Source organism: Hemitrygon akajei, chromosome 16, assembly GCF_048418815.1.
Source record: "Hemitrygon akajei chromosome 16, sHemAka1.3, whole genome shotgun sequence".
NCBI classification, from domain to species: Eukaryota; Metazoa; Chordata; class Chondrichthyes; order Myliobatiformes; family Dasyatidae; genus Hemitrygon; species Hemitrygon akajei.
In genome coordinates, this window is record NC_133139.1 from 67,976,543 (window position 1) to 67,991,591 (window position 15,049).

Genomic DNA, 15,049 nt, shown 5'->3' on the forward strand with positions numbered 1-15,049 from the left:
CTATTTGACCTATTTTTGTAACTCTATTCCTCAAGTCCTGGAAATATCTTTGCAAATTTTCCCGCACTCTTCCAAGCTTATTGATGTCTTTTCTGTAGGTTTGGTGGCCAGACCTGTACATAAAACTAAACTTGGCCTTGCCAACCTCTTGTACAGCTTCAACGTAATATCCAACTGCTGTTTTCAGTGCCCTGATTGATGTAGGTAAATGTGCCAAAGCTCTCTTTACAACCTTGTCTACCTCTGATGTCACTTTCAAGAAATCAGGGATCTGTGTTCCTGTGTCCCTTTGTGTTACTTTGCACCTCAGTACCCCAAGTGTCATCCTTGTTGTTGCGTGAACAAAGTCACCGGAGTCTGTTTATTTGATAAAATGAGACAGAGCAGGTGTCATATTGAGACCCTTTTCAGAGGGAAAAGGCCTGTATGACCTGACACTACACATTTTGTATACTAAAAATGAAAGGACATTTGAGACTAAAGATCAAAGGACAATGGCATATTTACAGTGAGTCCTTTGAACTTACTTTCTAAAGTCCACATAGACATCAATTGGTATATTGTGGACACTTTGCTTGGGATCATGGTTTTCATGACCTTGTGGAGCAGATGGATTTGAGCACCTCTACATCCCTTCATTTGATAGTCAAAGGCTTTGCAAAGTTGAGAAAAGTTCTGTACAGTGATCCCTACTTCGTTTTTCTTTGGCTTGTTGTAGTGAAAACTATACCACATTATGGTTCTGGAAGGAACTTTTTTCCCCACTGAGTAGTGATTGAGCAGGATCCTTGCAATAATTTTTCTTTGAATTACCACATTCAGGCTTGCCTGCTTTCAAGTCAAGTCAACTTTTATTGTCATTTCGACCATAACTGCTGGTACAGTGCATAGTAAAAATGAGACAACGTTTTTCAGGACCATGGTTTACGTGACACAGTACAAAAACTAGACTGAACTACGCAATTTAAAAAAAAAAGAGAAAGCTATACTAGACTACAGACCTACACTGGACTGCATAAAGTGCACAAAAACAGTACTAGCATTACAATAAATAATAAACAGGACAATAGGGCGAGGTGTCAGTCCAGGCTTTGGATATTGAGGAGTCTGATAGCTTGGAGGAAGAAACTGTTATATAGTCTGGTCGTAAGAGCTCGAATGCTTCGGAGCCTTTTCCCAGACTGCAGGAGGGAGAAGAGATTGTATGACAGGTGCCTGGGGTCCTTCATAATGCTGTTTCCTTTGCGGATGCAGCGTGTAGTGTAAATGTTCTCACAGTTATGACATCCTTTGTTTGATAAAAGTATTATGTTTTGGTGCTGAAGGGGTTTTGAATGCTCAGTAACCCTCACTTTTCAGTTGTTGTTGAAATAATTGTTACCAACCCCTAGATGGACTGGTGCAGCACTGGAATTGTGGTGGATAGTATGCTTTGAAAACAAATGAAACCACAGATACTATATATTTGAAACAAAAAGGAAGGTGCTGAAAGAACAGAACCAGTCAAGCAATATTTGTGGATGGAGAAACCAGTTAAGTTTTTTTGGATCAGCAACCCCTTCTCCGGTTATACTTCACTGGCTGAGTTCTCCTAGCATTTCAGGTTTTTTTTTCTGGTTTCAGAACCTTTACTTTCCATTTGTTCTTTATTACTGTTGAATTCATTGCAACTTTTCTAGATATGCCTACCTTGAAGATGATCTCCTTTCTGATCAAAATGCACCTACATCCTCATTTCTTTATCCAGTCCTGAGGAAGGATCAGTGACTGGTTTCTCTTTCCACAGATGCTGCTTAACTGGTTGGGTTCTTCCAGCATTTGTTTTTGTGCCATTGTCCTTGGAATGCTTTTTGCTGCATTGGACTTTTAACTGCCTAGATAAGCTCTCCATATATCTGCAGAATGATAGTTTTCATAGTGGAAAGATCTGTGCTTTTTGCAGTTATAAACACAAGAGATTCTGCAGATGCTGGAAATCTAGAGTGACACAAAATGCTGAAGAAACTCAAAACTGGTCAAGCAGCATCCATGGAAGGGTCTCAGCTCAAATCATCAACTCATTATTCCTTTCCATAGAGGCTGCTTGACCTACTGAGTTCCTCCAGCATTGTATGTATTTTTAAGTTATCAGCTGTTCCTGGATCTTTTGTTCTCTTTTCATTCATACCATCTGTTTCTTGGACTGGAAGTATGTTGTTGGATGTTGGCCATAAGTTGCTTCTACTTAAATGTGATGTTTCAAATCTGCCCCTGTCTATCCTTGTAGGCAGTCTGGACTTGTGTGAGCTGTGGGTGATTTGATTATTGTATTGTCCCAGGTTCCTTATAGCAATGGGGAGGGCAGGTATCATGCCAGGTTCTTGGCACACTGTAACACTACAATAATCTCTTTTAGTATCAGTAGTTTCATCCTTTGGACTGTATCATGAGTGCTAAGCTAAGTACTACAAACCTGTGCCATAAAGGGTGAATTTACCATTCTCTTTCTATTTGTATCTGCTTGTTCTCCCATGTTTCATGAACTATCGTATCAAGCTTTCCTGCTCGTGTTATTAGTTTCCTGCCAGTAAATTTTTTTATATATATAAATATATATATTTATATTTTTAAAAATTTACACGCACATGCACGTACGTTTTGCCTGCTTTGCCTTGACTTGAAATTCCCATGGATCCTGAGTTGTGTGTTTATTTGGATCAAGTTACCTGGTATCCTAAAGCTTTCATGGGAAACAGATGGGACAGAAAGAGCAAACACGAGGAAATCTACAGATGCTGGAAATTCAAACAACACACACAAAATGCTGGTGGAACACAGCAGGCCAGACAGCATCTATAAGGAGAAGCATTGTCGACGTTTTGGGCTGAGACCTTTCGTCCAGACAGAAAGACATTGCTGAAAAGAAGAATCCTCATGAAAGTGCGCCAAATCTGTAGCAAAGCTTTAAGAGAGACTGGGTGTGAATTAGATCTGGGTTTCCTGTGGTATACAGAATGCTGGAGGAACTCAGCAGGTCAGGCAGCAACTATAGAAATGAATAAACAGTTGACTATTAGGGCTGAGACCTTTCTTCAGGACTACAAAGGAAGGGAGACGATGTCAGAATAAAAATGGGGAAGGAGGATAGCTAGAAGGTGTTAGGTGAAGTCTGGTGGGTGGGAAAGTTTTAAAGGGATGGAGAGGAAGGAATCTTATGGGAATAGAGAGTGGACCATGGGAGAAAGGGAAGAAGGAGGGTAATAGGTAGGTGAGAAGAGGTGGGAGGGGGGAAGTTACCGGAAGGTAAAATCAATGCTCATACAATCAGATTGGAGGCTACCCATGTGGAATATGAGGTGTCCTTCCACTTGAGAGTGGCCTCATCATGGCATAAGGACCGACGTGTTGAAACTGGAATGGGAATAGGAATTAAAATGATGTGCCACTGGAAAATTCTGCTTTTGGTGGATTGTGTGTATATTATTTACAGTTTTTGTCATCTAGATGTTAAACTTGCCCACTTCCCATAATTTGTTGCCTTAAATAAGTCATTAATTTTCATTCTGCAGGTAGATCATTTGTAAGCAATATAGGCCACATAACATGTTCATAATTATGATCTGAGAGGAAGTGTAATACATCTGTTGTACTGCTAGGATTTGAATTTGGAGAACCACGTGAACTGTTTCATCAGTTTAATTTTCAAATCTCTGCTTGATTATATGCTTTTTAATTCTGTCTTCCAATCTTACGATAAACATCTTTTATGATGTGGAAAATAGTCTCATTCTTTTGCTCAATCTTTAAGCCATTTAACAGAGCTTTCATTTATTATTGTCTTTCTCTGCCTGATAATACCTTACCAATGCAGCATTTTTCCCCCCCATTTGTCTTGTATGGGGATCCTTTTGTCTTTGATTGCGTGACAAAGGGGAAGTGGGCACCATGGTAGCATAGCAGTTAGCTATAACAGCTCGGAGTTGAATTGAATTCCAGGGCTGCCTACAAGGAGTTTGTTCTCCCTGTGTTCTCCTCTGGGTGCTCCAGTTTCCTCCCACGGTCCAAAGACATTCTCGTTGGTTAATTGCCCTGTGATTTAGCTAGGGTTAAATTGGTGGGTTGCGGGTAGTGTAGCTCACTGGGCTGGAAGGGCCTGTTCTGCCCTGTACCTCTTAACTGAATATCATGACTCTCAAATACCAACTCGTGCCCTCATGTAACATACACAAAACTTGGCAGGCCAGGCAGCATCTATAGAAAAGAGTATAGTTGATGTTTCGGGCCAAGACTACTCAACAGAGGAGGTGCAGCAGCTAATGGACTGGTGCAGAGCCAACAACCTGTCTCTGAATGTGAACAAAACAAAAGAGATGGTTGTTGACTTCAGGAGGGCACGAAGCGACCAGTCCCCGCTAAACATCAACGGCTCCTCGGTAGAGATCATTAAGAGCACCAAATTTCTTGGTGTTCACCTGGCGGAGAATCTCACCTGGTCCCTCAACACCAGCTCCGTAGCAAAGAAAGCCCAGCAGCGTCTCTACTTTCTGCGAAGGCTGAGGGAAGTCCATCTCCTACCCCCCCCCCCCCCATCCTCATCACATTCTACAGGAGTTGTACTGAGAGTATCCCGAGCAGCTGCATCACTGCCTGGTTCGGAAATTGCACCATCTCGGATCACAAGACCCTGCAGCGGATAGTGAGGTCAGCTGAGATCATCAGGGTCTCTCTTCCCGCCATTACGGACATTTACACTACACACTGCATCCGCAAAGCAAACAGCATTATGATGGACCCCACGCACCCCTCATACAAACTCTTCTCTCTCCTGCTGTCTGGGATGAGGCACCGAAGCATTCGGGCTCTCACGACCAGACTATATAACAGTTTCTTCCCTCAAGCTATTAGACTGCTCAATACCCAGAGCCTGGACTGACAGCTTACTGCCCTATTGGCTTGTTTATTATTTATTGTAATGCCTGCACTGTTTTGTGCACCTTATGCAGTCCTGGGTAGGTCTGTAGTCTAGTGGGTTTTTTTCTGTGTTGCTTTTTACGTAGCTCAGTCTAGTTTTTGTACTGTGTCATGTAACACCATGGTCCTGAAAAAACGTTCTCATTTTTACTATGTACTGTACCAGCAGTTATGTTCAAAATGACAATAAAAAGTGACTTGACTTGAACAGGACTAGTAAGGGAGTTCTGATGAGGGGTTTCGGCCTGAAATGTTGACTAAATTCTTTTTCCATAGATGATTCCTGGCTTGCTGAGTTTCTCCAGCATTTTGTGCATGTTGCTTGGATTTCCAGCTTTTACAGATTTTTTTTCTTGTCCCTCATGTAGCATGGCTGATGGAGACAGAAGCTTGGACTTTTGCATGTAATTAGTGATGAGGTTGTTTGAATTCAACATTAATGAATAAATTTGTTTAAAAGCTTTAGCTTTCCAAGTATGTGTTTAAATGGAAAATTGAATTACAAGAAGTGCCTTTTCCAGAATCTTGTATCATAACTGTATCTTGGTGGGAACTTGAATTTGGAGACAGTAATGCCATTATGTTGGGCTACTTGTCCACTATCCCATCCAAAAGGGCTGGAATTGTCCACTTAAGTGAAATTACAATATTATACTAAATCTTAAGTATTATTTACAAATCAGTCATTCCAGCAGTGGTCTTCCTTGAAAAAATGCAGAAAATTGAAGAAATCTATAAGAATCTCTTGTGCTTTCTGCTGTAGAGTTTTTTTTTAAAGTATGTCTCCATTTGCTTGGATAAAGGGACCCAGAGTTGCTTGTTCTGCTCATTAAAGGTACAGGTTCCCTCTGGAGGGTGCCACTTTGTTTTTGCTTATTACAAGAGATCAGGGTAGAAATTCACAGACTTTTGTGGCAAGTATTGTGAATGGTAGGTGCTTTTGGCATACTTTCTCGCCATGAAATTTAATATTAAGCACACTGAAACCTGATCAATGTTTATTCCCTGAAGAGGAGTTTCCATTATTTTGTTACGTATATGTGCAGTCGGGGTAGTTATTACTGTAACTATGTCATGTTTCCCTTTCTCTCGTTTTGTGTCCCATTTTTGCATACTTGTATAGATGTTATTTATTGGTAGTCCTAAATTGTGTGTTACTTTAATGGGCATCTCTAATGTATGTAAAATCAATAGCTTCAGTACATGATCTGCAAATTTAATAATGGTCATGTCCTTTGCCCTCTAATGTATCTCAAGCTTTTGTTATTGTACCTGATTTCTATTGAGTTTGTATAGGATATTCACATGTATCTATGACAAGGTGTGAGAGCTGGGAATCATTGGAACAGTGTAATAGTCTTTTTGATATCTCTGGCTTGAACATTTTTTGCCAACTTCATTAGATTTTTTTCATTTAAATCTAAAGGATCTTTGTTAATATGTTGTAATTGAACATTAATGCAATCATGTTAACCTGTTTTATTGTGTGCAGTCATCTGGAACAAGATTTATATACACATGTCTTCCCTCTAATCACATTGAACTTCTCAATTTGTAGGTGTATTAGCTTGAACTTATTCAAGTTCTGCAATAACGGAATCCTGAGCAAAACTATATTCATGCTATATTTAATATTGTGAAATGTTTTTGTAACTATATTTCTGCTGCTGCATGGTTAGCTTCATTGTATTTTGGTGCTTATAATCAAGTATCTTTGTTTTACACATGATTACTTATGAAGATAAAAGCTTGTTAACCCCACAGACCATTTCTTTACAGTCAACCCTCCTTATCTGCAGGTTCCGCATGCACAAATTCAACCAACTGCAGATCAGGAAAACCCGGAAGTTCTCTCTCCAGCACTTGTTTGAGCACATGTACAGACTTTTTTCTTGTCATTATTCCCTAAACAATACAGTATAACAACTATTTACATTATTAAGTATTATAAGTAATCTAGAGATGATTTAAAGTATATGGGAGGATGTGCATAGGTTACTGCGAATCAGGAATAAAAAAAATGGAAGTTCTTTAAGTCGGAACAAATACATCCAGTATAATTTAGTGTCAGTTAGTCAAACGTTTGGCTTAGTATATATTTAACTTTTCTATGCATATAAAACACTTAAGAAACGTATGTATTTCAATAATTAAACCACTGCATTGCTTAGTAATAATTATAGCTTTCATCGGGGCAGGGCCTTCACATGCTTCATTATTCTCACTTTATCCTTTAAAATTGTTCCGATCGTTGACCAACTGTAGCCTAACGCTTTTCCAGTGACTGATGGCGTTTCACCTCTTTCTAATTGCTTTATTTTTCCGCTTTATTTTCAATCGTGATTGTTTTCCGGAACAGAAACACTGTGGGCGGCAGGTCCTAAAGTCCACCGTCTTGAGCATCCGCTTTTTTTGGTCCTGGAACCAATCCCCCATGGATAAGGAGGGTTGACTGTACATTTGAGTCCACTGGTTATCAAGTGTACAGGACTATCTTAAAGATTTAAGTATTACTGCTGTGTGGTAAGCCATACAGATAATTCTGTGTATCAGTTGACCATTATTAGGAGCTCAATATATTGCAAGTTGCTCCAGAATGTATGAATGAGAAGAAATATCAGCTAGGATTTTTGTGACCACCGTGTGGATTGTGCGTAGATGGAAGGGAGGGATGGGGTTTGTTTCCTGTTGTTTGTGTTCTTTGACTCTTGCAGGTTGCCCCAGCACATCCTTGGGTATGTTGGTTGTTAACACAAACAACACATTTCACTGTATGTCTCATTGTACATGTGATAAAGTAAAATCTTAATTTATGTAGATATATGAAGTTGAGTTGAAAGTAACCCTAGATTTGCCTGATTTTCATCTCTTCAGTTTAAAGCAAAGTTGTTTGAAGACAGCCTGTCAGCATTCATTGAAATATGTGGAGGATTATCAGTTTATGGTTTTATTTTTAATTAGTCAATCTAACCACCACAATTACTGTCTGATTTTTGTTTCTCTTAGAGTATGGAGAAGACGATTCTTGGAACACAGGAGGAGACGATGGTCAAGGTGATTATCTTTTGAATTTTATCACTAATATGTAGGCTTAATGGAATCAGAATTATCTGGGTTAAAATATTTTTATTGTAGTTGATGCTATAATGTGCATCATAGTTGCAAGCATATGATTTTAATGTATAGATTTTTATATCACTCTTAACTAGTTCACACCAGCTATTAAAGATGAATAGACTCTTCTCGAGCTCCCAGCCAGGTACAAGTATTGATTATAACTGATGTTTCAATGGGATGAAGATGGCGGAGTTTGTCATCAAAACGTCGGTTATAGTCAATACCTGCACCTAGTTGGAAGCTCAAGGAGTTTATTTGTTGTATATGCCAGTAAAGCATTAGATCCTTTTTTAGCTAATAAAATTTTTTGCCCAACGCTACAAATCCAAATATCTATCTAATTTATGTCAATAAGTAAAGTGGATTCCGGTTAATCGAGGCAGCCACTTATTAGGGACAACACTAAAGAACAAAAGCTATCGAGAAAACAGCTGAGATTCCCGTAATTGTGTGTTTGCATTCAAAAAGCGGTAATTTTTTTTATTGTCGCTGATGATTGACGAGAAATGAGCAGTAAGTCAAGTCAGAGCTGTCTTGTTCATGATGGTTTCAAGCATTCAAGCTTGGAGATATCAGAAATGGTAGTGAGTGGAAAATGAAGCAATTTTGGTGCTTCAGTAAGTTGGGAACTATGAAAAAATTGAAAGTATGGACAATCATTTTGAATGTTACAAAGAAAACAAAGATTTGGAAGATACAGTTGTGGAAAGTATTGTATGAAGGCAGTCTGTTACCTGCACTAGGTGTCTGCGTTGATTTTGTTCATTTACGGTCAGTCAAATTCCTCCATTGATAACTAAGGAACTAATACAGTTTTATAGTACTGTGGAGGCATTGATAGTGTTTTAATTTGTTCTGTTTCATTTAAATAGATACTTTGTTACTTAGTTAAACGGTAGTTTGTCTTTGTACCTTTTGAACTATTTCCTTGAAACTTAAAAATGTACTTGGGCCAAAATGTACTGGTCCCAATGTGTCCCAATTAACCGGAATCCACTATTAGCAGTTGTCTTGATGCTCACTATTCTGGGGATAGGAGTCTGCTGTGACTTAATTTTAAATACAGAAGGTTTTAATAAGGAAAATGCAATGTTGGGGTGGGGATAAGTTTTCTTTTTGGCTTGCTCCCAGTTGACCATCTCTTTCCCTCCTTAGCACCCCTGAAAAAATAGATTTATGGAATGCCATTGAGTGATCCAGCAGAGTCGTAAACTTCCCTTTGAAAATTAATTTGGAGCACCGGCATGGACAAGTTATGCCAAAGTGTCTCTTTCCATGCTTTGTAACTGAATCAATGAAAATATTGACCTTGAATGCAAGCTTTGCCCTCAATGAAATAAGTGTTATAAAGTTGAATTGCATTCTCTCAAATATTTTTAAAATAAAAATTGAAATTTGATGTAGGTTCTCTGCAATGGAAAATTGAGAGCAAAGGGGAATTGGAACTAGATCACTTCAGTGTGCAATAGGGAAGCTCTTTTTCCAAGTGTATTAGAATTCTGAAACTATCTTTTTCCCTCTTTATTTTCTTCCATGTTAGCTCCCATTCTGCATGCTTATTCAAAAAAGCTTTCTTGAATAAGAGTTTGCTAATTATAAGTTAGCTTTGGATAAAGAGCGGATCTTTTTATGATTGGATTAAAATTGCAGAATTGACTTTAATGGCTAACTGACCTGGTTCTATTGTTATGTTTGTTTTCTTTTAGTATGAATATCTGATTGTGTCTTTTCTTCCTGTTAGGGTATGATGACTATGATTACAATTACAACCAAGATAATTCAGGAGATTATTCAGGAAATTATGGCTATAACTCTGGCTATAAAGCTTGGGATGCTCCTAAAAACCCTAACACAGAAACCATCGTCGCTAAGATCAACCAACGCCTGGACATGCTCTCTCAGCTAGAGTGTGATAACACACCAGGTTCCTCTTCTCGGTCTTCAGGCCAATATAACAGGTATCTTCTGGAAGGTCACTAGTTGGTAAAATAGTGTACCAAAAAATTCAAGAAATTGGACTTGAGACTGATGTGGCACTTGTAAATAGGCTAGCATCTGTGTGGGCTCTACTTCTACCCCACCCCCTCTCGCCCAGCCCCAAAGAGAAACTGGTGCTTGCCTACAATATGGTGAGAAAACACTGGTTTATTCATGTTACATTTTAATGCTGCCATATTGAAACTTGAACTTGTTTGAGCATGGATACAACATAAATTTAACCAGCATTGTTTAAACCAAAATTAATCCACCTTATGTCTCACTTGGTATTTTGTGCCAGACACTCGAATCATTTTGAGAACACCTGGATTGTCGGCATAATTGACCCTAGGTTTGGTTAATTGTTTTAGGAACGTGAATGGGTCTTCAAGGATTTTCATCTACAATGCAACCTGTGCTTGGTAACGTGAAGAGTATAGATTGTAGTAACTTGTTATAAAATGCCCAGTGTTTCCAGAAATTAGGTTAAATTTACAGCAAATTAAAATAATCAAGGGCTGCAGTAAATGTTCGATAGTAGAGTAATTTGTCTTTTAAACGTGGCCGAAGTTTATTTTTCTTTCCCCTCCCATTCCCACAAAGAAAAATTGTAACTTGGAACATTTAGAAGCTGTTTGCTTCACTACTGAAATGTATACCATTTTTGTTACTCAAATCTATTAGCTACTGTAGTTACTAATTTGGACATTGTTATAGACAACAACATAAAACCACAAACACCATGATTACCTGAAATATCCTGTTTAGTCTTTAGTCTGCTTTCACTGATTGGCAGGCTTGTGCCATCGTCCTTTCCAGCTACTGATTAGATTCCTTGCTTGCTCTGCAACTCTTTCAGGTTTACACCTTATGAGTCCTATGACTCCAGGTCTTCAATGAATGACCATGATCCGTACAGATCTGGCTACGGCTATGGTTACGGTGATTCTGGACCTAATTATAACGATTCCTATGGAGGTCACTATGACCACTACGACAACTCCTACGGGACTCGCAGAGATCAGTACCACAACAGAGCATATGGTAGCCAACGGGGTCAGAATTGGTCTAGAGACTGGGCTCCAAATAGGAGAGCAAACTGGAATGACCCCTACATGCAGCCTGGAAGTTCCAGGCGGATGTCTGCACACTGGAATGAGCTGTCAATGGGAGGCAGAGGCTACAATGCTGCCTCCTCCACCAGAAACCTCCCTTCGCTCTTCTCCCCAAACATTATCCCCATGGACCTGTTCCGAGCTCAAGGCTCGGCAAGAGCGTTTGGTGGCAGACAGCGAAGGAGAGACAAGCCACGAATCAGAGGCGTAAGTACCTTTCTTAAAAACAAAAACATTTTATTTTATTCAGTGGCCTGTGGGATTAAACAGTAAAAGATTTTAAAAAAACAAAAGTTGCCATTTTTTTTGTGCAGAGCCCATTATCCTTTTTAAATATAAAATTAGGTCTTCATTCTGCTAATGTGCCTGACCTTCAATATAATTTTCAAACTCCTTTCAGTTTTTGAAGAATTTGTAGCTGCCTTGGTTGAGAATTAGGATAAATATTCAGATTTTTAAAAAATTATTATAATTGTTCTTAAGCTTTCTAGGATCATCAAAGTAATTTATTGTGTGGTGTTTCAATTTGATACAACATTTTATAAAAGTCTTGTTTTCTCTCTCTACTCTTGCATTCCTCGCAAAGCAGTAGCTGTTACCAATGAATGAGACATGGCATAGAATATTGGCGTGATTACAGCTTTGCTGGCTATTTAGGGACTTCACAGATGAGGCATGAAGTTGGTTGTAGCTGATTAATGGTGCTATCATTGCCATTTGATGGGAATCAGCCTCATATACAGGGACACTGGGTTAGGGGTAAACCTTTCTGGTTAGGTTTTTAATTGTTCTTTACAAATATGCTGTGGAAAAATATCTTGATAGTAGTGAAGAATATGTAGTATAACCTGACTTGTATTTTGCATTTTCAAGCAGTAATTAGCTACATAGCATTTGCCTGATTCTGATCTGAATAACAGGTCAATGAGCTTCCAGCTGTTAATATAAGATTTTATAATAAATTTTCCGGCCTTTGTTAAATTGAACCTAAAGAAACTCTGGAATTTATAAAAATCGGCCTTTGACATAAGTAAATTTAACTTCAGCCTTTGACATAAGTAAGTATTTAAGAAGTTGAAATTTGATTCTAATGTAAGCTGTCTTTGTTTCCTATTAGAGAAAGAAGGTTATAGGTGGTCCAGGCAGAAAGAGGAAACAGTCAACAAGTAGTACTGAAGACCCAGAAAACAAGCAAGCAAAAACAGATGATGATGATGGTGATGGTGAAGGTGAAGATGATGCTGGTACCGTACACTACTTTGTTACTTACTTGGACCTTGTACCTTGGCAAAGGGAGAAGTATGTGTAAATTTGTCTGCTTATTTAAATTGGAGTATAAATGCTGAACAGAGAAGATGCAGAAAGCTAGTAAACAGAATCTTTATTACAAAAAGAAAGGGACTACAAAAGTAAAGCCACTTTATAACTTTGGAGAGCTTTGGTGAGTGTACACTTGGCCTACAGTTTTGGTGATTTTACTTGAGAACAATTTTTTTTCAAAAAAAAAATTGCCTTGGAGGTAGTACAGTGGAAGTTCAGTGAATTGAACTTTGGTTCAAAGACTTATTTTTGTGAGGTATGCCAATTTTTCTTATAATCTGAATTTAAAAGAATAATAAATTATCAAAGTGAAACAATCAGTTGTTAAATGACTTGGCTATTCTGTGAGGCTATTTCCCTAGTGGATGAATTCAACACTTCCAAAATAGGGGCTATCCATTTAAGACAGATGAAGAAAATTTCTTAAAAATTGAATATTTGGAATTTGTTTTCTCTGAGTTATGTATACTCAAAGCAGAGATATTTTTGTACTCTGAGGTATTATGGAGATGAGGCAGGTAAGTTTATCACTGGAAGAGCATGCTCCAGGGCCATTTTGATTACTTCTATTTATGTGCTTAAATACAGCTTACAAGGAATGAGATTAAATGTTGACCACTGTAGTGCAGGGTGTTAAGTATGTAATTGGTTATAATTTACAGGATTGTGCAGAGAGAATATTTTAGATAGAAATGTTGAATTGAGAATGTTGTGTGATCAGTAAGCAGACTAAAATGTTTGTCTGGGATGTATGCAAATTAAGTTAATCCCTCGAAATCATGATTGTAGTTAAATCATGTTAGTGAAGTAATGTTGCCATTTTTGGAAGCATTAGCACAATTTTGTCTCTACAGTTGAAACCCTTCTGTGTTGATCAGATGTGATTACCTCTTAAGTGATTATTTTTGTTGTTTTTGTTTTAGAAGATAAAGAAGACGATGGAGTTGATTCGGTAAGTATGGCTTCATTTGACCTTTCTCTAAAAGTACTTCAACCAGGAAAGACGTAGATTTACTTTGCTGTTATTTAAACCCAGAAGGTTTGTTTGGTGGTTAAATGAGGAATTGTGATGAAGATAGTGAGGAGACAGAAAATGTCTCAATGTTAGGTAAAATCTCTGTTGAAAGACTTGTGTGAATGGTTACATTTTACCTATAATCATTGTGGCTTTACAGATTATTTCATGGGGTGTAGATTTCTCTTCTAAAGTGATCAATAGTTGTCCATCCCTATTTGTTATTCGACTTGAGTGACTTGCAAAACAATCTAAAGTTAACAGTTAAGAACCTGCCCTTTTGTTCTCTGATTAGAGTTGCCATGCTGAAGAAAAGGTAAGTTTCTTTTCCTGAAGGGCAGTGATGATCCCAGTTAATTTTTGTGGCTGTCTAGTGGTTTTGTATGTACTGTTTCTCTTGGTGGCTTTTTATTGGAGATATTTAACAGCAAGTTTGATTAGATTTACTCACATTAAATTCCCTATTTGTCATTTGAGCCAAATTATTGGTCTTCCCTTTGGCTCAATGTACAGCAAAACAGTGGTGCTCTGAAGTCTTTAATCTCAGTTGACACAGGTTGATCTGTTGGCTAAGTAAATTTAGTTTAATCACATGACTTTGTTTCAATATAGTGAGGTAGGAGGGTAAACACTGCCGACCAATATTTGGCAGCACATCTATAGATGTTTGTCTTTAAAATGGTGTCTTTTAAAGTGTTACACAGAATGTGAGGCATTTGGACTATTGGGTGAATATAAAACGGCAGAAAAATTCTTGGTTGAATTTTCAGCGTGATAAAATTTTATATGCATTGAATAAAAATATCATTTATGAATAGGTTATAGAATCCTTATAGCTGTAATGCTTACAGTGATCTTTGGGTTTAACACAGCAATATAGCAGCACATTCAATTTCCACACTTTGATAACATTGGATTAATCTGGTTCACATGGAAGTAAAACACTTTGGATTAGCATTCTTTCTGTCTGTCCTCTAGTCGGTAGATAACTTGAATTGTGGCTAATAAAGCATCTTGCAAAGGCACAGTAATGTCCCTTACAGCACCGGTGACCTAGGTCCACTGTATGTAAGGAGTTTGTACATTCTCCCTGTGACAGCGTGCATTTCCTCCCACGTTCCTTATGGGTTAGTAGGTTAATTGATCACGTAGGTTTAATTGGGCCAGAAGGGCCTTTAATGTGCTGTATCTCTAAATGAGTAAACCGACAGCACTATCAAAATTGATAGTTATTGCTAAATATGGAGTTTATCTCACTGTGGAGAGATCTCTGAGCATGTATTAGAAAGAAATAAAAGTCCATGTCTAATATTTGATATGGAGTTTTATCTCTTTATAGTGCACTCTTGTAATTGAAAATGTAGCCCAGCATCATTATTGGAAAAATTACATTTGTGGTAGGTAAAGCAAAGTTTGGTGTTAGAATTGGAGTTAAGAGGTGTGCAAAAATTAGTATGCACTTTAAACTTTAATGTACCTGCATAGTGGTTAGTGCAGCACTTTTCAGCATCAGTAATTGGGGTTCAATTCCCTCTGTGTGCAAAGAATTTGACCG

At 38.1% G+C, this 15,049-nt stretch overlaps 1 protein-coding gene across 5 annotated transcripts in view; it reads left to right on the top strand.

The window, feature by feature from the left end:
- LOC140740141 (A-kinase anchor protein 8-like) overlaps positions 1–15,049 on the top strand; it is a 33,375-nt gene that overhangs the window by 6,811 nt on the left and 11,515 nt on the right. For 2 of the 5 annotated variants that reach the window (XM_073069079.1, XM_073069080.1), the window contains exons 2-6: positions 7,957–8,004; positions 9,809–10,025; positions 10,904–11,366; positions 12,277–12,403; positions 13,403–13,431. In XM_073069079.1, coding sequence (XP_072925180.1) covers positions 7,957–8,004; positions 9,809–10,025; positions 10,904–11,366; positions 12,277–12,403; positions 13,403–13,431 — 884 coding nt within the window. Of the gene's footprint in view, positions 1–7,956; positions 8,005–9,808; positions 10,026–10,902; positions 11,367–12,276; positions 12,404–13,402; positions 13,432–15,049 lie in introns of all 5 variants that reach the window. The other 3 variants (XM_073069081.1, XM_073069082.1, XM_073069083.1) reach the window with 2 other exon arrangements.